Here is a 24,464-nt window from a genome sequence, read left to right on the forward strand (position 1 = left end):
GCCTGTGTAATATGCTGCTAGCTTTAACCAGCCTGTAACCAGCTAGCCTGTGTAATATGCTGCTAGCTTTAACCAGCCTGTAACCAGCTAGCCTGTGTAATATGCTGCTGGCTTTAACCAGCCTGTAACCAGCTAGCCTGTCTCTGTGTAATATGCTGCTAGCTTTAACCAGCTAGCCTGTGTAATATGCTGCTAGCTTTAACCAGCCTGTAACCAGCTAGCCTGTGTAATATGCTGCTGGCTTTAACCAGCCTGTAACCAGCTAGCCTGTGTAATATGCTGCTAGCTTTAACCAGCCTGTAACCAGCTAGCCTGTGTAATATGCTGCTGGCTTTAACCAGCCTGTAACCAGCTAGCCTGTGTAATATGCTGCTGGCTTTAACCAGCAGGGGGTACTATAAATCTGTAAACAGATGAGGTAACCCAGGGAGATCCCTCGGGAGGCTCTCTCCCCTCCTCACGGTCTTCTCTCATGCAGGGGAGGCAGATACACTAATACATGACCACAGACCACACCGCACCGAGTCATATAAACGTCTTCCCTGTGTCAAACAGCTCTCAATCATTCTGATTGTGTTCTGACTACGACGTCTTGTTGTACAATGCATCACAGTGTAAACATGGTACCAGTTGGTCTCTTTGATTGGAAGGCTGGGCTCCTGTAGTCATTCTCTCTCTCTCTCTCTCACACACCTTCCCTCAACATCCAATAACTGTTCTGTGTGGACTGTATCAGTCGGGGTATAACTCAATATAAATGACTGTATCAGTCGGGGTATAACTCAATATTAAGCGAGAAAACAAACGGTATAGTTCCTAAAATGTAAAAAAAAATAATCACCCCAAAGTTTCTGCAAACGACCCCCAAACGACCCCCAAACTAGCTCATACACCAATCCCTGTACGTCTAAACCCCATCCAGATTAGACGTTGTTCAGAAGTGCTGGCCGTCCACAGCAGGAGGGTACAGTAGGACTGGGAGTGACTCACACAGAGAACAATGAGTGGTACGACACTGATCCTTTTCAACCCACAGCCATAAACACACAACCGTTCCTAAACCTCTCCTGTTCCAAAGCCCCCACCCAAACATAGGGCTAATCTACCCCCCCCCCCCCCCCCCCCCCAATGGGGCTCTATCCTCTATCTGGCTAAAGGAGATTTGGGTGTTTGTTTGGGTGGAAGGAACGTTGAGTCCTTGGCATGTTGAATCTTCTCCCTGTCTGTCTACACACACACACACACACACACACACACACACACACACACACACACACACACACACACACACACACTCTAAACTAAATCAAATCTGACAGAACTGGAAGCTAAGTTGCTGTTACTGTATACCATTAGGAGATGATAGTTTCTCTGGAATTTGATGGCAGAAAAGTAATTTCATACATCTTATCTATCTAATTAGAGAGAGAGAGAGAGAGAGAGAGAGAGAGAGAGAGAGAGAGAGATCAAATCTGAAATTAGCTATTAGAATTTCGTCCAATCACATCCGCCCTGGACAGATGGCAGATAGAAGCAACCTCCTCCCTCATACCCTCCTCTTCCTCCTCCTCTTCCTCATCCCCCCTGTACTTACATCCACCGTCATGGTGTAGTCAGAGCCATCTAGCAGGGTGATTTTACACTGCATGTTCTTCAGCTTCTTCACTCCCCTCAGTGGAGACTTGATTGACAGGCGACTGGTTGACGACCTGGTTGACGACAGGTCCTCCTCAAACTAGAGAAAGGAAACACCGACAGGGTTTAGTTGATTGAGGCTTCGTTAGGAGCCAGTTGTCTACATTTTACGTGTACATTTTCGTCATTTAGCAGTCGCTCTTATCCAGAATGTATCCATTAGTTATTAGCGCATCCATCTTAACCTGTTATGGCTAGGGGGCAGTATTTTCACGGCTGGATAAAAAAACGTACCCGATTTAATCTGATTATTACTCCTGCCCAGAAACTAGAATATGCATATAATTATTAGCTTTGGATAGAAAACACTCCAAAGTTTCTAAAACTGTTTTAATGGTGTCTGTGAGTATAACAGAACTCATTTGGCAGGCCAAAACATGAGAAGATTCTGTTCAGGAAGTACCCTGTCTGACCATTTCTTTCCCTTCTTGATTATCTTTATCCATTACAAAGGATCTCTGCTGTTACGTGACACTTCCAACGGCTTCCATAGGCTCTCAGAGCCCGGGAAAAAGCTGAATGACGTAATTCAAAGCCCTGGCTGAAACACATTATCGCGTTTGTCAAGTGGCCGATCAGGGGACAGTGGGCTTAGGCGCGTGCACTGGCCGCCCCCGTCTTTCTGTTTTTCCCTCTATTTACCGAAACTCAGATTCCCGGTCGGAATATTATCGCTTTTTTACGAGAAAAATGGCATAAAAATTGATTTTAAACAGCGGTTGACATGCTTCGAAGTACGGTAATGGAATATTTAGAAATCTTTTGTCACGAAATGCGCCATGCGCGCGACCCTTATTTACCATTCGGATAGTGTCTGGAATGCACGAACAAAACGCCGCTATTCGGATATAACGATGGATTATTTTGGACCAAACCAACATTTGTTATTGAAGTAGCAGTCCTGGGAGTGCATTCTGACGAAGAACATCAAAGGTAATCAAACTTTTCTAATAGTACATCTGACTTTGGTGAGTGCTAAACTTGGTCGGTGTCTAAATAGCTAGCCCTGTGATGCCGGGCTATCTACTGAGAATATTGTAAAATGTGCTTTCACCAAAAAGCTATTTTAAAATCGGACATATCGAGTGCATAGAGGAGTTCTGTATCTATAATTCTTAAAATAATTATGTTTTTTGTGAACGTTTATCGTGAGTAATTTAGTAAATTCACCGGAGGTTTGCGGGGGGTATGCTAGTTCTGAACGTCACATGCTAATGTAAAAAAGCTGTTTTTTGATATAAATATGAACTTGATTGAACAAAACATGCATGCATTGTATAACATAATGTCCTAGGGTTGTCATCTGATGAAGATCATCAAAGGTTAGTGCTGCATTTAGCTGTGGTTTTGTTTTTTGTGACATTATATGCTAGCTTGAAAAATGGGTAGTCTGATTATTTCTGGCTGGGTACTCTGCTGACAATCTAATGTTTCGCTTTCGCTGTAAAGCCTTTTTGAAATCGGACAGTGTGGTTAGATTAACGAGAGTCTTGTCTTTAAAATGCTGTAAAATAGTCATATGTTTGAAAAATGGAAGTTTTCGGATTTTAGAGGAATTTGTATTTCGCGCCACGCCCATCATTGGATATTGGAGCAGGTGTTCCGCTTGAACGGAACGTCTAGATGTAAGAGGTTAAAGTAGCTAGGTGAGTAAGTGTCTGTTTAGTACGTGTTGTTGGTATGTCAATGGCAGATAAGAAACAGAATGACAGTGTTTAGTCATTAAACAGGCAGAGGAAAATAATCCACTATGACAATGTTTTATCAGTTCTATCCCCCCCAAAAAAATGACTTTTCTTAGTTTTCTTGTCCTCGCAAGAAAATCGAATTTTCCACCTCACTGACAAGGCACTTCCAACTCACAATTTGTTTTACAGTAAACAAATTTACAACAGAATTTCAGCACGCTTATAGGGAAGGACATTCGATAAGCACAACACTTACACAAATGACTGAAGATTGTCTGAGAGAAATAATTGATAAAAAGACTGTGGGGGCTGTTTTGTTAGACGTCAGTGCAGCTTTTGACATTATTGATCATAGTCTGCTGCTGAAAAAGCGTATGTGTTATGGCTTTACACCATATTGTGGATAAAGAGTTACCTGTCTAACAGAACACGGAGGGTGTTCTTTAATGGAAGCCTCTACAACAAAATCCAGGTTGAATCAGGAATTCCCCAGGGCAGCTGTCTAGGCCCCTTACCTTTTTCAATCTTTACAAATGACATGCCACTGATTTTGAGTAAAGCCAGTGCGTCTATGTATGCAGATGACTCAACACTATACATGTCAGCTACAACAGCGACTGAAATGACTTAAGTGTTGCAAAGAGCTGCTGTTAGTTACAGAATAGGTGGGAAGGAATAAGTTAGTCCTAAATATTTCTAAAACTAAAAGCATTGTATTTGGGACAAATCATAAATAATTAAATCATGTGGAAATTGAGCAAGTTGAGGTGACTAAACTGCTTGGAGTAGCCCTGGATTATAAACTATCATGGTCGAAACATATTGATGCAACAGTAGCTAAGATGGGGAGAAGTCTGTCCACAATAAAGGTCTGCTCTGCCTTAACAACACTATCAACAAGGCTGGTCCTACAGGCCCTAGTTTCTACCTTCTTAACAACACTATCAACAAGGCATGTCCTACAGGCCCTAGTTTCTACCTTCTTAACAGCACTATCAACAAGGCAGGTCCTACAGACTCTAGTTTTGTCACACCTGGACTACTGTTCAGTAGTGTGGTCAGGTGCCACAAAGAAGGACTTAGGAAAATTGCAATGGGTTCAGAACAGGGCAGCACGGCTGGCTCTTGGATGTACACAGAGAGATAATATTAATAATATGCATGTCAATCTCTCCTGGCTCAAAGTGGAAGAGAGATTGACTTCATCACTACTTGTATTTATGAGAGGTATTGACATGTTGAATGCACCGAGCTGTCTGTTTTGAACTACTGGCACTCAGCTCAGACACCCATCCATACTCCACAAGACATGCCACCAGAGGTCTGTTTAAACTACTGGCACACAGCTTGGACACCCATCCATACCCCACAAGACATGCCACCAGAGGTCTGTTTAAACTACTGGCACACAGCTCAGACACCCATCCATACCCCACAAGACATGCCACCAGAGGTCTCTTCACAGTCCCCAAGTTCAGAACAGACTATGGGAGGCAGACAGTACTACATAGAGCCATGACTACATGGAACTCTATTCCACATCAGGTAACTGACGCAAGCAGAAAAATTAGATTTAAAAAACGGATAAAAAAAAAAAAGACCTTATGGAACAGCGGGGACTGTGAAGCAAAACAAACATTGGCACAGACACATGATTACACACACATTTTGTACTGTAAAATGTTATAAACTGCCTTAATTTTTCTGGACCCCAGGAAGAGTAGCTGCTGCCTTGGCAGGAACTAATGGGGATCCATAATAAACCCCAGGAAGAGTAGCTGCTGCCTTGGCAGGAACTAATGGGGATCCATAATAAACCCCAGGAAGAGTAGCTGCTGCCTTGGGCAGGAACTAATGGGGATCCATAATAAACCCCAGGAAGAGTAGCTGCTGTCTTGACAGGAACTAATGGGGATCCATAATAAATACAAATACTGACAAGGCACTACTGACTTCTGAGTGGCTTTGTGAGAAGAAAAAAGGTAGTTTGACTCCAAGATATTTTACTTTCAAATGGATGTGCTGCTCAAAGGCAGGCTACTTTGGATTCGAGACACTTACTTTCTGGCTATCGAATGGATTCCTCCTGGCTAGCTCAATAGACACTCCTTCCTCCTGGCTAGATCAATACACTCCTTCCTCCTGGCTAACAGCAATATTTAGACTTATGGATGCCACCCGTTAGATAAAATACGGAACAGTTCCGGATTTCACTGAAAGAAAAAACTTTTTTGTTTTCGAAATTATAGTTTCCGGATTTGACTATATTAATGACCTATGGCTCGTATTTCTGTGTTTATAATATTATAATTAAGTCTATGATTTGATATTTGATAGAGCAGTCTGACTGAGCGGTGGTAGGCAGCAGCAGGCTCGTAAGCATTCATTCAAACAGCACTTTACTTCGTTTGCCAGCAGCTCTTCGCAATGCTTGTTGCTTTTCGCAATGCTTGATGCACAGCGCTGTTTATGACTTCAAGCCTATCAACTCCTGAGATTAGGCTGGCAATACTAAAGTGCCTATAAGAACATCCAATAGTCAAAGGTATATGAAATACAAATGGTATAGAGAGAAATAGTCCTATAATTACTATAATAACTACAACCTAAAACTTCTTACCTGGGAATATTGAAGACTCATGTTAAAAGGAACCACCAGCTTTCATATGTTCTCATGTTCTGAGCAAGGAACTTAAACGTTAGCTTTCTTACATGGCACATATTGCACTTTTACTTTCTTCTCCAACACTTTGTTTTTGCATTATTTAAACCAAATTGAACATGTTTCATTATTTATTTGAGACTAAATTGATTTTTATATTATACTAAGTTTAAATAAAAGTGTTCATTCAGTATTGTTGTAATTGTCATTATTACAGACAGACAGACAGACAGACAGACAGACAGACAGACAGACAGACAGACAGACAGACAGACAGACAGACAGATCTGCTGATTGGTCGGTATCGGCTTTTTTTGGGGTCCTCCAATAAATCGGTATCGGTGTTGAAAACTCCTAACGGGTCAACCTGTCGTGAACGCTCTGTACCCTGTCACTGTTCAGTGATTAGTAGCTATGCTGCAACTAGGACTGAGCCATTCGTGCTTCTTGGCGTCAGTTCGGTTTCGGTTCGATTTGTAACACAGAATAAAACAATGAATAAATAGTCCGATGATGCTTTATTAACTTTATTAACCATCATTTATTCACTTTATTAAAATGTTTGTTTTATTAGATTACTTTATTATTTCATTTCATATTTCATTCCAAGTCATCTCATCGCTAAAGAGCTGCTGTCGGACAAAATCACTATTTTTACGAGGCACGCTATGGATTATGGTCATTGTAGTTAATTACCATGTCTTCTGCGCTAAACTGTGTAGAATATTGGCCTGCTGGATCCGATTCATCTCTAGAGAAACTACGCAATGCGCACATTGAGCTCACAGAAAACCTCAGAATTGAATGAAATTCAAATAATTGATCCGACTTCGATCAATTAGTTGTTTAAAAAACAAACAAAAAGAAGAACCTACAATGTGGGTAATGCTCAGCACCGGCAGCTAGCTACGGGACTCCTCAGCACCGGCAGCTAGCAACGGGACTCCTCAGCACCGGCAGCTAGCTACGGGACTCCTCAGCACCGGCAGCTAGCTACGGGACTCCTCAGCACCGGCAGCTAGCTACGGGACTCCTCAGCACCGGCAGCTAGCAACGGGACTCCTCAGCACCGGCAGCTAGCTACGGGACTCCTCAGCACCGGCAGCTAGCTACGGGACTCCTCAGCACCGGCAGCTAGCTACGGGACTCCTCAGCACCGGCAGCTAGCTACGGGACTCCTCAGCACCGGCAGCTAGCTACGGGACTCCTCAGCACCGGCAGCTAGCTACGGGACTCCTCAGCACCGGCAGCTAGCTACGGGACTCCTCAGCACCGGCAGCTAGCTACGGGACTCCTCAGCACCGGCAGCTAGCTACGGGACTCCTCAGCACCGGCAGCTAGCTGTAACCCCCTAATATACTGTACTGTCAGGAGACTGTAAATGCCCTGCTCAGCACTGTAACCCCCCTAATATACTGTACTGTCAGGAGACTGTAAATGCCCTGCTCAGCACTGTAACCCCCCTAATATACTGTACTGTCAGGAGACTGTAAACGACCTGCTCAGCACTGTAACCCCCCTAATATACTGTACTGTCAGGAGACTGTAAACGACCTGCTCAGCACTGTAACCCCCCTAATATACTGTACTGTCAGGAGACTGTAAACGCCCTGCTCAGCACTGTAACCCCCCTAATATACTGTACTGTCAGGAGACTGTAAACGCCCTGCTCAGCACTGTAACCCCCCTAATACACTGTACTGTCAGGTGAATTAATAAATCAGTAGCTACGATGTCTCACCTGGTTATTCCTGGCAGGTGTGCTGTGTCCAGCGGCGGCTGGGAAGTGTTCTGCTGCCTTCGCCTTCTCCTTTTTCTCCTTCCCTCCTTTCTCCTTCCCTCCTTTCTCCTGCTTAGGCTCAGAGTCTGCTCCTGATTCAGTCGTCATGGCGAATCACACTGGAACAGAGAGAAAGGAGGATGAGGAGGAAGAGAAAGAAAGACAGAGATAGGAGGAGGAAGAGAGGATTTAGATGAGTCATGTCATTTCATCCAGCCGTGATTGATCAGATTGTTCTGAAATTGTTTTTGTAGTTAGAAACAGGTAAGATTGTCATTCCTGAAACATTATTTTGTTGAAATAAAATCTTCTCTGAGAAAGTAGGCTAATTAATAGTACCCAAATTGGCCATTTTAATTTATAGGATTCATATAATATTCAATAAATATAGTACTCAACATCCGATTTGGACTAAACTATTTCCTATCAACGAGTAAGACATGAGGAATCCCACCCCCCCAAAATAAAAAGCTACCCAAGGACCCCGTCATGCCAATCCCACCCCAACAACCAGCATAAAGTATAAGTTCTCTAAGTAGTATGATGCTGCGGATTGGAATATTGCTTCTCCATACTATGTAATGTATTCCCTGTGAATATTATTTTTATTTTTTTTCCGGTTCAGAGAAATTAGTAATTGAAGTCGCTTGCACTGGGGCGGCATGGTGGCCTAGTGGTTAGAGTGGAGGGGCGGCAGGTAGCCTAGTGTTTAGAGCGTTGGACTAGTAACCGAAAGGTTACAAGTTCAAATCCCCGAGCTGACAAGGTACACATCTGTCGTTCTGCCACTGAACAAGGCAGTTAACCCACTGTTCCTAGGCCGTCATTGTAAATAAGAGGGATAGGTGGCAGTATTTTCACGTTCGGATGAAAAGCGTGCCCAGAGTAAACTGCCTGCTACTCGGGCCCAGAGTCAAATATTTGCATTTTATTAGTCGATTTGGATAGAAAACACTCTGAAGTTTCTAAAGCTGTTTGAGTGATGTCTGTGAGTATAACAGAACTCATATGGCAGGCAAAAACCTGAGAAAAATCCAACCAGGAAGTGGGAAATCTGAGGCTTGTAGTTTTTCTTTCTAATCCCTATCGAAACTACAATGTCTGTGGGGTCACATTGCACTTCCTAAGGCTTCCATTGGCTGTCAACAGCCTTTAGAAACTTGTTTCATGCGTCTCCTGTTACTGGGCAGAGAATAGGAGCTCAGTCTATCAGTGGACTGCCTGGGACCAGTGAGTGGTTCGCTGGCGCGCCGCTCATTCCTTTTCTTCTGTAATGAATACGCGATTGTCCGGTTGGAATATTATCGAAGATTTATGTTAAAAAGACCCTAAGGATTGATTGTAAACATCGTTTGACATGTTTCTAAGAATGGTAATGGAACTTTTTGAGTTTTTGTCTCTGGTTTTACGCGCGCGCATTTTGCCTTTGGATAGTGATCTGAACGCGCGAACAAAAGGAGGTATTTGGACATAAATATGGAGTATTTCGAACAAAAAGAACATTTCTTGTGGAAGTGGGAGTCCTGGGAGTGCATTCCAACAAAGATCAGCAAAGGTAAGGGAAGATTTATAATACTAATTCTGATTTTAGTTGACTCCAGAACTTGGTGTGTAACTGTATAGCTTGCTTTGATGGCTGAGCACTGTACTCAGAATATTGAAAAATATGCTTTCGCCGTAAAGCTATTTTAAAATCTGACACACTTCTCCTTAATGCAACCGCTGTATCTATAATTCTTTCAATAACTGTTTTAAAGTTTATCAACGTTTATGATGAGTATTTCTGTAACTTGATGTGCTCATTCACCGGAAGTTATGGGTGGCAATACATTTTCTGAACATCACGCGCCAATGTAAAATGGGTTTTTTTGGATATAAATATGAACTTTATCTAACAAAACATACATGTATTGTGTAACATGAAGTCCTATGAGTGCCGTCTGATGAAGATCATCAAAGGTTAGTGATTCATTTTAGCTGTATTTCTGGTTTTTGTGATGCCTCTCCTTGCTTGGAAAATGGCTATGTGGTTTTTCTTGTGAAGTTGATGTCCTAACATAATCTAATGTTTTGCTTTCGCCGTAAAGCCTTTTTGAAATCGGACACTGTGGTTGGATTAAGGAGAATCTTATCTTTAAAATGGTGTATAATAGTTGTATGTTTGAGAAAATTGAAATATGAGATTTTTGCTGTTTTGTATTTCGCGCCCTGCTATTACATTGGCTGTTGGCGAGGGGTTCCGCTAGCAGAACTCCTGTCCATAACAGGTCTTAACTGACTTGCCTAGTTAAATAAAAGGTAAAAAAAACTTAAATAAACTCGGTGCATGAATAGAGTAACAGACTAGCACTAATAATGGACAAACCTGCCAGGAACAAACCTTTCAACTGGGAAACCATCACCACATTAAAGGGAAGGAAACATCTAATTGTGTATCTGTCAAACAGAAAAACCTCTCAACCACTCTCTGATCACCATCCTGGTTATCTAGGGACGGCCGACAGGCCTCTGTAGACTATGTGGAGTACCTAGAGGTTTGTAGTATGGATGTCTGACAGAGTGCTTCCTCCTGCCATATCTAGGGCTAGGGGCTCTTACCCACAGAGAGAGAGATTTAACACCTCCTGGCATATCTAGGACTAGGGGCTCTTACCCACAGAGAGAGAGAGATTTAACACAGTGCTTCCTCCTGCCATATCTAGGACTAGGGGCTCTTACCCACAGAGAGAGAGAGATTTAACAGAGTTCTTCCTCCTGCCATATCTTGAGCTTCAGGCTAGGGGCTCTTACCCACAGAGAGAGAGATTTAACACCTCCTGGCATATCTAGGACTAGGGGCTCTTACCCACAGAGAGAGAGAGATTTAACACAGTGCTTCCTCCTGCCATATCTAGGACTAGGGGCTCTTACCCACAGAGAGAGAGAGATTTAACACAGTGCTTCCTCCTGCCATATCTTGAGCTTCAGGCTAGGGGCTCTTACCCACAGAGAGAGAGATTTAACAGAGTTCTTCCTCCTGCCATATCTTGAGCTTCAGGCTAGGGGCTCTTACCCACAGACATGGTAATAGAGGGCCTCCAGGACTCCACAGCCAATACCTCAGCGAAGTACAGGCACGCTGCAAAAGCTCTGAATACGTAGCGGACGGTGCTAATGGGACATTTAGGAACTGTATCGTGAAAAACACTGAACAGTGGAACAGCTGTGAGGTCATTGTTATGACTCTGTTACAAGAGAAAGTTCAAGTCGTACAGAAGGGACGGGACCACTGTTCACCGTCTTCAATTCATGTCCTAACTAAGGATGTTGTAGTTTCACTGTTAGCTTAGAACGTAGCGATAGAATCTACCTTCTCTACCCTTCCCTCTTGGCTGTGTTTACGTGGCGACTGAGCTGGGAATAGGATTACAATGAGATGCCAAAGCAGGCTCTGCCAACCCACAACAATACACTACCCACTCACTCAGAGAAGAGAGAAGGTTATTTAGTTTAAAAGGATTTGGATAATGTTGATTTCATTTCGTTATAAATCCAGCCTTGTTTTCATAGAACAGAAATAAACCCTTTGAAAGCCATAAGCAGCTTGTTTCTTTAGGCTGCATACCAAATGGCACCCTATTCCCTACATAGAGCACTACTTTAGACCAGAGCCCATAGGGTAGTAGTGCACTACTTTAGACCAGAGCCATTAGGGTAGTAGTGTACTATGTAGGGAATAGGGTGCCATTTGGGAGACATTCTTACTGTTTCTATCCAGGGATTGGACTGGGAGTGACTCCAGAACATGTGTTTATTAAGGCTAGAGATGGACTGGGAGTGACTCCAGAACATGTGTTTATTAAGGCTAGAGATGGACTGGGAGTGACTCCAGAACATGTGTTTATTAAGGCTAGAGATGGACTGGGAGTGACTCCAGAACAAGTGTTTAATAGGGCTAGAGATGGACTGGGAGTGACTCCTGAACAAGTGTTTATTAAGGCTAGAGATGGACTGGGAGTGACTCCAGAACATGTGTTTATTAAGACTAGAGATGGACTGGGAGTGACTCCAGAACAAGTGTTTATTAAGGCTAGAGATGGACTGGGAGTGACTCCAGAACATGTGTTTATTAAGGCTAGAGATGGACTGGGAGTGACTACAGAACAAGTGTTTAATAGGGCTAGAGATGGACTGGGAGTGACTCCAGAACAAGTGTTTAATAGGGCTAGAGATGGACTGGGAGTGATTCAGGATGCATTAAGATTACCAGATCCTTTAAATTGATCCTAAATTAGGGTTGGTTGATATCACCAAAATATCATATCACAATATTTTTCACATTGAGAGTATTTGATGTTTTTGAAAAATAAAAAAGTTAGATATTTGCTTTATCGGTTGTGCATAACCCTAGGGTGGCATAAGATACATTCTAAGTGGTTTTAAATGAGGCTTTCTCCATTCTGATTGAAGTTTGATTGAACAATATAAAACAACCAGAGGACGCTACCCACTCTCCATATTTTCAAGCATAGTGGTGGCTGCATCATGTTATGGGTATGCTTGTAATCGATAAGGACTGGGGGAGTTTTTCAGGATAAAAAAAAGAAGCAGAATGGCGCTAAGCTCAGGCAAAATCTTAGAGGAAAACCTGGTTCAGTCTGCTTTCTACCAGACACTGGGAGATGACGTACCAAATCTACACTGGAGTTGCTCCCCAAGAAGACAGTGAACGTTCCCGAGTGGCCGAGTTACAGTTTTGACTTAAATCAACTTGAAAATCTATGGCAAGACCTGAAAATGGTTTTCCTTCGTTTTACTCTGTCAATTAGGTTAGTATTGTGGAGTAACTACAACATTGTTTACCCGTCTACCAATAGGTAACCTTCTTTGTGAGGCATTGGAAAACCTCCCTGGACTTTGTGGTTGAATCTATGTTTGAAATTCACTGACCTTACAGATAATTGTATGTGTGGGACACAGAGATGAGGTAGTCATTCAGAAATCATGTTAAACACTACTATTGCACACAGACTGAGTCCATGCAACTTATTATGTGACTTGTTAAGCACATGTTTACTCCTGAACTGATTTAGGCTTTCCATAACAAAGGATTTGAATACTTGACTCAAGACATTTCTTGTTTTTCCATTTCTAATTAATTTGTAAAACATACATTTTTTTTCTTCTGTTGCATTATTCCACTTTGACATTATGTGGTATTGTGTGTAGGCCAGTGACAACAAAATCTACATTTAATCCATGTTGAATTCAGACCGTAACACAACAACATGTGGAAAAAGTCCAGGGGTATGAATCCTTTCTGAAGGCCCTGTACATAATAACTAGCAGAACCCAAGACATCACATACTGTAGCTAGCATGGCATTCTGTACAAAGTGTTCTAGGAGGAATTGAATGCTGATTTGTAATTGCTTTGTAATGCACACCGTCGGACAGGGGTCTGCTGCACACAGTGAGGATGACATGCCATCTGTGCTCCTCTGTGTGTGCTCTGTTACCCAGAACTACAGATCCACAGCTGGACCCCATGTCTCTCTTCTCCACCCCTCTCATCCCTCTTCTCCACCCCTCTCATCCCTCTTCTCCACCCCTCGCATCCCTCTTCTCCACCACTCGCATCCCTCCCTCCATGCCTCCCTTCACCCCTCCACCACTCTCATCCCTCCCTCCACCCCTCTCATCCCTCTCTCCACCCCTCTCTCCACCCCTCTCATCCCTCTCTCCACCCCTCGCATCCCTCTCTCCACCCCTCTCATCCCTCTCTCCACCCCTCTCATCCCTCTCTCCACCCCTCGCATCCCTCTTCTCCACCCCTCGCATCCCTCTCTCCACCCCTCGCATCCCTCCCTCCATCCCTCCCTTCACCCCTCCACCACTCTCATCCCTCTCTCCACCCCTCGCATCCCTCTCTCCACCCCTCGCATCCCTCTTCTCCACCCCTCGCATCCCTCTTCTCCACCCCCTCGCATCCCTCTTCTCCACCCCCTCGCATCCCTCTTCTCCACCCCCTCGCATCCCTCCCTCCACCCCTCTCATCCCTCTCTCCACCCCTCGCATCCCTCTTCTCCACCCCTCGCATCCCTCTCTCCACCCCTCGCATCCCTCCCTCCATCCCTCCCTTCACCCCTCCACCACTCTCATCCCTCTCTCCACCCCTCGCATCCCTCTCTCCACCCCTCGCATCCCTCTTCTCCACCCCTCGCATCCCTCTTCTCCACCCCCTCGCATCCCTCTCTCCACCCCCTCGCATCCCTCCCTCCACCCCTCTCATCCCTCCCTCCACCCCTCGCATCCCTCCCTCCACCCCTCTCATCCCTCCCTCCACCCCTCTCATCCCTCCCTCCACCCCTCGCATCCCTCTCTCCACCCCTCGCATCCCTCTCTCCACCCCTCGCATCCCTCTCTCCACCACTCGCATCCCTCCCTCCACCCCTCTCATCCCTCCCTTCACCCCTCTACCACTCTCATCCCTCCCAGACACTATGACTGGCTGGAGGCAGGACACAGACACTATGACTGGCTGGAGGCAGGACACAGACACTATGACTGGCTGGAGGCAGGACACAGACACTATGACTGGCTGGAGGCAGGACACAGACACTATGACTGGCTGGAGGCTGGACACAGACACTATGACTGGCTGGAGGCTGGACACAGACACTATGACTGGCTGGAGGCTGGACACAGACACTATGACTGGCTGCAGGCAGGACACAGACACTATGACTGGCTGCAGGCAGGACACAGACACTATGACTGGCTGCAGGCAGGACACAGACACTATGACTGGCTGCAGGCTGGACACAGACACTATGACTGGCTGGAGGCTGGACACAGACACTATGACTGGCTGGAGGCTGGACACAGACACTATGACTGGCTGGAGGCTGGACACAGACACTATGACTGGCTGGAGGCAGGACACGGACAGCACCCAACACTATGACTGGCTGGAAGCTAGATGCTGGCTGTGGGATATGATATCCCTAAGGAAGAGCCATAATACTGGCTGCGGGATATGATATCCCAGCAATACTAAAACATGATGAGAAGTAGGCCTAAATTCCAAACACAATCTGACTTTCCACTAGAGTTCAACCGATTAATCGGAATGGCCGATTAATTGGGGCCGATTTCAAGTTTTCATAACAATCGGTATATCTGTATTTTTGGACACCGTTTTTAAAAAAAAATTGTATACACCTTTATTTAACTAGGCAAGTCAGTTAAGAACACATTCTTATTTACAATGACGGCCTAGGAACAGTGGGTTAACTGCCTTGTTCAGGGGCAGAACGACAGATTTTTACCGTGTCAGCTCGGGGATTCGTTTTTGCAACCTTCCGGTTACTAGTCCAACGCTCTAACCACCTGCCTTACATTGCACTCCACGAGGAGCCTGCATGGCAGGCTGACTACCTGTTACGCGAGGGCAGCAAGAAGCCAAGGTAAGGTGCTAGCTAGCATTAAACTTATCTTAACATAATCACTAGTTAACTACATATGGTTGATGATATTACTAGTTTATCAGCGTGTCCTGCATTGCATATAATTGATGCGGTGCCTGTTAATTTTTCATTGAATCACAGCCTACTTCGACAAACGGGTGATGATTTAACAAGCGCATTCGCGAAAAAAGCACTGTCGTTGCACACATGTACCTAACCATAAACATCAATGCCTTTCTTTAAAATCAATACACAAGTATATATTTTTAAACCTGCATATTTAGTTAATATTGCCTGCTAACATTAATTTCTTTTAACTAGGGAAATTGTCACTTCTCTTGCGTTCCGTGCAAGCAGTCAGGGTATATGCAGCAGTTTGGGCCGCCTGGCTCATTGCGAACTGTGTGAAGTCCATTTATTCCTAACAAAGGCCGTAATTAATTTGCCAGAATTGTACATAATTATGACATAACATTGAAGGTTGTACAATGTAACAGCAATATTTAGACTTATAGATGCCACCCGTTAGATAAAATACGGAACGGTTCCGTATTTCACTGAAAGAATAAACGTTTTGTTTTTTCGAAATGATAGTTTTCGGATTCGACCACTTTAATGACCAAAGGCTCGTATTTCTGTGTTTTATTATGTTATAATTAAGTCTGATTTGATAGAGCAGTCTGACTGAGCGATGGTAGGCAGCAGCAGCAGGCTCGTAAGCATTCATTCAAACAGCACTTTCGTGCGTTTGCCAGCAGCTCTTCGCAATGCATTGCGCTGTTTATGACTTCAAGCCTATCAACTCCCGAGATTAGGCTGGTGTAACAGATGTGAAATGGCTAGCTAGTTAGCGGATACGCGCTAATAGCGTTTCAAACGTCACTCGCTCTGAGAATTGGAGTAGTTGTTCCCCTTCCTCTGCATGGGTAACGCTGCTTCGAGGGTGGCTGTTGTCGATGTGTTCCTGGTTCGAGCCCAGGTAGGAGCGAGGAGAGGGACGGAAGCTATACTGTTACACTGGCAATACTAAAGTGCTTATAAGAACATCCAATAGTCAAAGGTATATGAAATACAAATCGTATAGAGAGAAATAGTCCTATAATTACTATAATAACTACAACCTAAAACTTCTTACCTGGGAATATTGAAGACTCATGTTAAAAGGAACCACCAGCTTTCATATGTTCTCATGTTCTGAGCAAGGAACTTAAACGTTAGCTTTCTTACATGGCACATATTGCACTTTTACTTTCTTCTCCAACACTTTGTTTTTGCATTATTTAAACCAAATTGAACATGTCTCATTATTTATTTGAGGCTAAATTGATTTTAATTATGTATTATATTAAGTTAAAATAAGTGTTCATTCAGTATTGTTGTAATTGTCATTATTACAAATAAATATCGGCCGATTAATCGGTATCCGGTTTTTCTGGGCCTCCAATAATCGGCATTAAAATCATAATCGGTCGACCTCTACTTTCCACCTCTGAAACTTCCAAGTCATCTTGTTGACTTCTTCTCCACAAAATAGATCAAGAATTCTATGAACAAAACGACAGTAAAATGCGTTTAGTTTCTTTCTCAAAACAGATGACAATTCACCAGAAATATACAACTCCATGAGTACTTTAAAATGTCAAAGATTGTGAAAACACAACTAACCAACAAGGTGCTGTTCATTTTCTGCTTGGTGAGGCTGAGATGTGGATTACTAGATTTAATAGAGTACGGATGGACTAAACCTCTTGATGGGATTAACTAGAACGCTAATCTCTAAAAATCACATGTAATGTCTGACTACTATACCAGGGAGATATTATGGTATTTCAGACCTTCATTAAATATTAGGCCTACTGTAAATTGTACTTCCAAATGGGTCCTACTACATGTACTATACCAGTGAGATACAGTAGGCTATAACATAATACTGCAGACCATTGCAAGGTTTGTTCACTTCTGTGTTGTATCTATATCTGTCTTGACTTCCCGTGTGGCTCAGTTGGTAGAGCATCGTGTTTGCAACACCAGGGTTGTGTGTTCGATTCCCATGGGGGGCCAGTACAACAACAAAAAATATTTTTTTTAAATGCATGAAATTAAAATGAAATGTATGCATTCACTACTGTAAGTTGCTCTGGATAAGAGCGTCTGCTAAAATGACTAGCCTGTACCAGCGACATATCGTTACTGTACTCTCTTCTACTTTAGGTCTTCTTCCCTTCAGTGTAACAGTATGTATTTACTGGTGCTCTAGACGGGTTCTCCGACTAACTACTATACCAGCAACGTATTACGCTACTTAATAATAAGGTCTTGTACACTTCAAAATGTACCATGATTATCACATCTGATATTATGACAGAATTAGCCTGTACTGTGGCTGATTTAATCAACCGCCATGCTACACGGATCACCATCAGGAGTAATAAGCATGAGGTCGCTCTTATACCTGCAGACAGTAATACCGTGGGGAGAGAGGGGTACCTACTCTTCATGCAGGATGCCTTCTTCTTTCAGATAACAATATTGAATGGAAAACAAACTGACAACGCCTTCGTAGCAAAGCATTGGTAACAACATAAAAAAAAACATCATCTTAGCATTGCTTAGCTATGCATGTTGTAATGGGGTGGGTGGAGAAAGTGTCAAGTCAGACTGCGACCATACCGTGTAGAGAATATGGTGCCATGATACCAACGTAGCGGAGAACACATATTCGACATTGGAAACCACTCCCGTCGCATTGCAGATCAATAACAGTGAAATAGATTGGAAATTAAAACACATGACGGTGCAGAAAGGTTCTTATCGAACCGTCAGCTATAAAACATACTGTTGGATGGAAAGAGATTCAATCAGAAGTCAGGCTGTAGCTGACCAGACGTCTTAGGTAGTTCACATCCATGATGAATCACATTGACTCAAAACCATATGTTTTCCCTGCCAGCGTTCGCAAAACATGTTGTTTGTTTGTTTGTTTGTTGTTGTCGGTAAAATGATTTAATGAGGTATCAGACTAGGTTATACTGTTTGATGAGTGCAGGCTTTTCCTAACGTCAACATAAAGCACAGAAACACAGCTATATGCTTCGTCAATACAATGCAGACTGCCGACATCATTACAATATAAAAAAAAAAAAACACAGACAGACGTGTCAGGAAAAAGGTTATGACAAAAACACGGAATAAACAGATTGAATATGCCGCATGGCTGGTAATGCAAAACAGAAAACAAAAGTCAGCTTTAATATACCGCTAGTTATAATGGTCGGGGAGAAAAATCAGGAAAACATCGCCTTTACACGTTAAAAAAAATAATTAAATATTCACATACCAGACAACACGTCTTCCAATCGGTTTAACGACAATAGAATAGAAACTGTATCCGATAAAAAAAAAAAATAATAATGTATGGTAATGCTCTCTCTCTCTCTCTGTGTGTGTCAGTTCGGTATTGCGCAGAGTAGATCCGTGGTAGAGCCTTCCTTCCGGATCCTCCGCTATAGCAGCCTATCAGACTCGCCCGTCAGACTCGCCTATCAGAAACTCAGCTCAGTTTGGGATTCTGCGTGTGATAGTCAGTGCTATCAGGGATACGTGGGACGTCCCTACTCTAAACTCTAACCTTTACCGTTTTAAATTTCAACTTCAATAGGGTGACGTGAGAGTTGGACGTCCCAAGGAACCCGAATGGCAAGGACTAGGTGATATTTTGGGAGTAGTGGTCCCTGATCTAAGATCAGTTTGCATTTCTCTACTATTGATTGGGGTTAGAGATCTTTCTCAGGTCCAAAAAGCCGAGAAGAGCTTTTTGAACCTGAGCAGGACTTGAGGACAATCAGACCCGAACCCGCAAGGACCAAACGACAACCAGACCTAGACCAGGTCCAATTGGACCAGAGTGACAAAAAAAAAAACGATATGTTTATCAGCCAAGTTGCTCTTGCGGTTAACGAAACAGTCTTTAAAAAATGTTGGCTAGGCCTTCTATAAGTCAATATATTCACTTTATTAGCGTAACATAAATATGCTGTAGGCTATGCAGAGCCGTGTTCTGGTCCACTCTGGTCTATCAGTTAAAGTTACATAGACACAAGACCGATGACTATCTTACAGACGTGACCTCGAGGAAAAGGTGCAGGCCCCGCTCGGGTCCCGGGTCGGTTCTCAGGTATTCGGGTGGACCCGTGAAACCTCTAACTGGAGGTTAGTCTCAATGATATAAACCATGGATTGTTGATGCTATGTATTGGCCAATGAGAGGCTTCGAAAGCCATCGGTCAGCCATTATTGGTACTACCCAGAAGGAGCAGTCCACCATAGGAATGAATGGAATTCTACAGTATTTAAATTAAATGTTTCAAGGAAAAAAATTACATGTATTGAATTAATATATACACTACCGGTCAAAGGTTTAATAACGCCTACTCATTCCAGGGTTTTTCTTAATTTGACTATTTTCTACATTGTAGAATAATAGTGAAGACATCAAAACTATGAAATAACACATATGGAATCGGGTAGTAACCAAAAAAAAAAGTCTTAAAATGTTGTCCTGAAGTGGATCCTTTGTTCGTACCGCCCAGGGCAATTGAACTGATTCCAGAGGCGAGTGAAGGAGAGTGATGGAGTGCTGCATCAGATGACCTGGCCTCCACAATCACCTGACCTCAACCCAATTGAGATGGTTTGGGATGAGTTGGACCGCAGAGTGAAGGAAAAGCAGCATACAACAAGTGCTCAGCATATGTCTTGAACTCCTTCAAGACTGTTGGAAAAGCATTCCTCATTCATTTGGGGCGGCAGGGTGGCCTAGTGGTTAGAGCGTTTGGACTAGTAACCCAGAGGTTGCAAGATTGAATCCACGAGCTGACAAGGTAAACATCTGTCATTCTATCCCTGAACAAGGCAGTTAACCCACTAGGCCGTCATTGAAAATAAGAATTTGTTTTTAACTGACTTGCCTAGGTTAAAGAAATATATATATTTTGCTAGATAAGTCTGTGAGAACAATAGATGTTTTACAGTAACAGCCTGGTTGGTCAAGAGGCAACAGCTTAAGATGCAAGTTGGCAGTATATTATCCTGAAATACACTACAGGCACTCTATGAGGTAACATCACACCGACGAACCATACAACACGTGATGTCTGGACTGGACTCTGTTCTGTGCTCCCTGGGGTTTCCCCCCCCCCCCCCTAACAAATGCACTTAAGTGGTGTTAAAAAGATCTGGCTCCTTAATTGAATTGGACATGATTCATTTAGCCTGAAAGGGTTCTTTGTTTCCTCAGTATCATCCAATGTCTTCCCTCTAAAGGTACTTTTCAACATGCTAACAGAGTTGACCAGAGGATGGTCGGACAGCCTGTCTCCTTATTAGTAAACTGCATGACCTTGCACCTCTATGTCGCCAACATGTTCCTTTAGTTACCCTGACTGTTGATGTTCTGATATCTATACAGTTGGACTCCTCGTGGGCCCTCAGTCCCACTGCTTTAGGATATGATGACTGGGCCCACTGTGACCCAATCCTCCTCCTCCTCCTCCTCCTCCTCCTCGAGTAGACCCGTCTTCTTCACGGTGAACTGCCTGGCCTTGCACATGTATGCCGCAAGCACTTATCTTCCAGTAGAAGCATAGTGCCTCATAAATGCAGTGAGTAACCCTAACCTTTGAAATGTGTGTGTGTGTGTGTGTGTGTGTGTGTGTGTGTGTGTGTGTGTGTGTGTGTGTGTGTGTGTGTGTGTGTAAAGCAGTGGGATAAGTGATGATTGTGACTGTAGCTCCATGTGCTGCTCATAACCATAGGACTCTGGTTGTGGGAGTGGTTAGCTGTACCCTCCTCTGATTGGTCAGCTCTCAACGACTTGCATAGTGCCCGGAACAGATTGCCATTTGTGACAATTCCCCTTCCCTACATCCCACTGTCCTCAGCTCACATTCTGAATTACTCATGCTTTCATGTTAAAAGGTACAGAAACCACTACAACACACCAGAATAGATCAGGTTGAATGTGTTAAAGGAACAGAAACCACTACAACACACCAGAATAGATCAGGTTGAATGTGTTAAAGGAACAGAAACCACTACAACACACCAGAATAGATCAGGTTGAATGTGTTAAAGGAACAGAAACCACTACAACACACCAGAATAGATCAGGTTGAATGTGTTAAAGGAACAGAAACCACTACAACACACCAGAATAGATCAGGTTGAATGTGTTAAAGGAACAGAAACCACTACAACACACCAGAATAGATCAGGTTGAATGTGTTAAAGGAACAGAAACCACTACAACACACCAGAATAGATCAGGTTGAATGTGTTAAAGGAACAGAAACCACTACAACACACCAGAATAGATCAGGTTGAATGTGTTAAAGGAACAGAAACCACTACAACACACCAGAATAGATCAGGTTGAATGTGTTAAAGGAACAGAAACCACTACAACACACCAGAATAGATCAGGTTGAATGTGTTAAAGGAACAGAAACCACTACAACACACCAACATATCCCCTATATAACCATCTACATATCCCCTATATACCCATCTACATATCCCCTATATACCCATCTACATATCCCCTATACCCATCTACATATCCCCTATATATCCATCTACATATCCCCTATATACCCATCTACATATCCCTATATATCCATCTACATATCCCTATATATCCATCTACATATCCCCTATATATCCATCTACATATCCCCTATATACCATCTACATATCCCCTATATACCATCTACATATCCCCTATATACCCATCTACATATCCCTATATACCATCTACATATCCCCTATATATCCATCTACATATCCCCTATATACCCATCTACATATCCATCTACATATCCCCTATATACGCATCTACATATCCCTATATATCCATCTACATATCCCCTATATACCATCTACATATCCCTATATACCCATCTGCATATCCCCTATATTTCTCATCTACATATCCCCTATATACCATCTACATATCCCTATATAACCATCTACATATCCCCTATATACCATCTACATATCCCCTACATACCCATCTATATACCATCTACATATCCCTATATACCCATCTACATATCCCTACATATCAATCTACATATCCCTATATACCCATATACATATCCCCTATATACCCATCTACATATCCCTATATATCCATCTACATATCCCCTATATACCATCTACATATCCCCTATATACCCATCTACATATCCATCTACATATCCCCTATATAACCATCTAGATATCCGCTATATATCCATCTACATATCCCCATCTACATATCCCTATATACCCATCTACATATCCCTATATATCCATCTACACATCCCCTATATACCCATCTACATATCCCCTATATACCATCTACATATCCCTATATAACCATCTACATATCCCCTATATACCATCTACATATCCCCTATATACCATCTACATATCCCCTATATACCCATCTATATACCCATCTATATACCATCTACATATCCCTATATACCCATCTACATATCCCTACATATCCATCTACATATCCCTATATATCCATCTACATATCCCCTATATACCCATCTACATATCCCTATATATCCATCTACATATCCCCTATATACCATCTACATATCCCCTATATACCCATCTACATATCCCCTATATACCCATCTACATATCCATCTACATATCCCCTATATACGCATCTACATATCCCTATATATCCATCTACATATCCCCTATATACCATCTACATATCCCTATATACCCATCTGCATATCCCCTATATTTCTCATCTACATATCCCCTATATACCATCTACATATCCCTATATAACCATCTACATATCCCCTATATACCATCTACATATCCCCTACATACCCATCTATATACCATCTACATATCCCTATATACCCATCTACATATCCCTACATATCAATCTACATATCCCTATATACCCATATACATATCCCCTATATACCCATCTACATATCCCTATATATCCATCTACATATCCCCTATATACCATCTACATATCCCCTATATACCCATCTACATATCCATCTACATATCCCCTATATAACCATCTAGATATCCGCTATATATCCATCTACATATCCCCATCTACATATCCCTATATACCCATCTACATATCCCTATATATCCATCTACACATCCCCTATATACCCATCTACATATCCCCTATATACCATCTACATATCCCTATATAACCATCTACATATCCCCTATATACCATCTACATATCCCCTATATACCATCTACATATCCCCTATATACCCATCTATATACCCATCTATATACCATCTACATATCCCTATATACCCATCTACATATCCCTACATATCCATCTACATATCCCTATATATCCATCTACATATCCCCTATATACCCATCTACATATCCCTATATAGCCATCTACATATCCCCTATATACCATCTACATATCCCCTATATACCCATCTACATATCCCCTATATAACCATCTAGATATCCGCTATATATCCATCTACATATCCCCATCTACATATCCCTATATACCCATCTACATATCCCTATATATGCATCTACACATCCCCTATATAACCATCTACATATCCCCTATATATCCATCTACACATCCCCTATATACCCATCTACATATCCCCTATATAAGCATTTACAAATCCCCTATATAACCATCTACATATCCCCTATATACCCATCTACATATCCCATATATACCCATCTACATATCCCTATATATCCATCTACATATCCCTATATATCCATCTACATATCACCTATATACCCATCTACATATCCCTATATATCCATCTACATATCCCTATATACCATCTACATATCCCTATATACCATCTACATATCCCCTATATATCCATCTACATATCCCCTATATTCTCATCTACATATCCATCTTCATAACCCCTATATACCCACCTACATATCCCCTATATACCCATCTACATATCCATCTACATATCCCCTATATACCCATCTACATATCCCCTATATACCCATCTACATATCCATTTACATATCCCCTATATACGCATCTACATATCCCTATATATCCATCTACATATCCCCTATATACCTTCTACATATCCCTATATACCCATCTATATATCCCCTATATACCCATCTACATATCCC

The 24,464-nt window shown here is 42.6% G+C and overlaps 1 protein-coding gene across 15 annotated transcripts in view; it reads right to left on the reverse strand.

Annotated features, from left to right (window-relative positions):
• Positions 1–18,764, reverse strand: part of LOC106596732 (band 4.1-like protein 3) — a 91,607-nt gene extending 72,843 nt beyond the window's left edge. For 8 of the 15 annotated variants that reach the window (XM_082973207.1, XM_082973204.1, XM_082973209.1 and 5 more), the window contains exons 1-3: positions 18,610–18,764; positions 7,787–7,944; positions 1,595–1,735 (exon numbers count right to left, since the gene is read on the reverse strand). In XM_082973207.1, coding sequence (XP_082829333.1) covers positions 1,595–1,735; positions 7,787–7,933 — 288 coding nt within the window. In that variant the 5' untranslated portion in view covers positions 7,934–7,944; positions 18,610–18,764. The remainder of the gene's footprint in view (positions 1–1,594; positions 1,736–7,786; positions 7,945–18,609) is intronic. The other 7 variants (XM_082973217.1, XM_082973215.1, XM_082973216.1 and 4 more) reach the window with 3 other exon arrangements.
• Between the last annotated feature and the right edge of the window lie 5,700 nt (positions 18,765–24,464).

This window comes from Salmo salar, chromosome 03 (assembly GCF_965601325.2).
Source record: "Salmo salar chromosome 03, fSalSal1, whole genome shotgun sequence".
NCBI classification, from domain to species: Eukaryota; Metazoa; Chordata; class Actinopteri; order Salmoniformes; family Salmonidae; genus Salmo; species Salmo salar.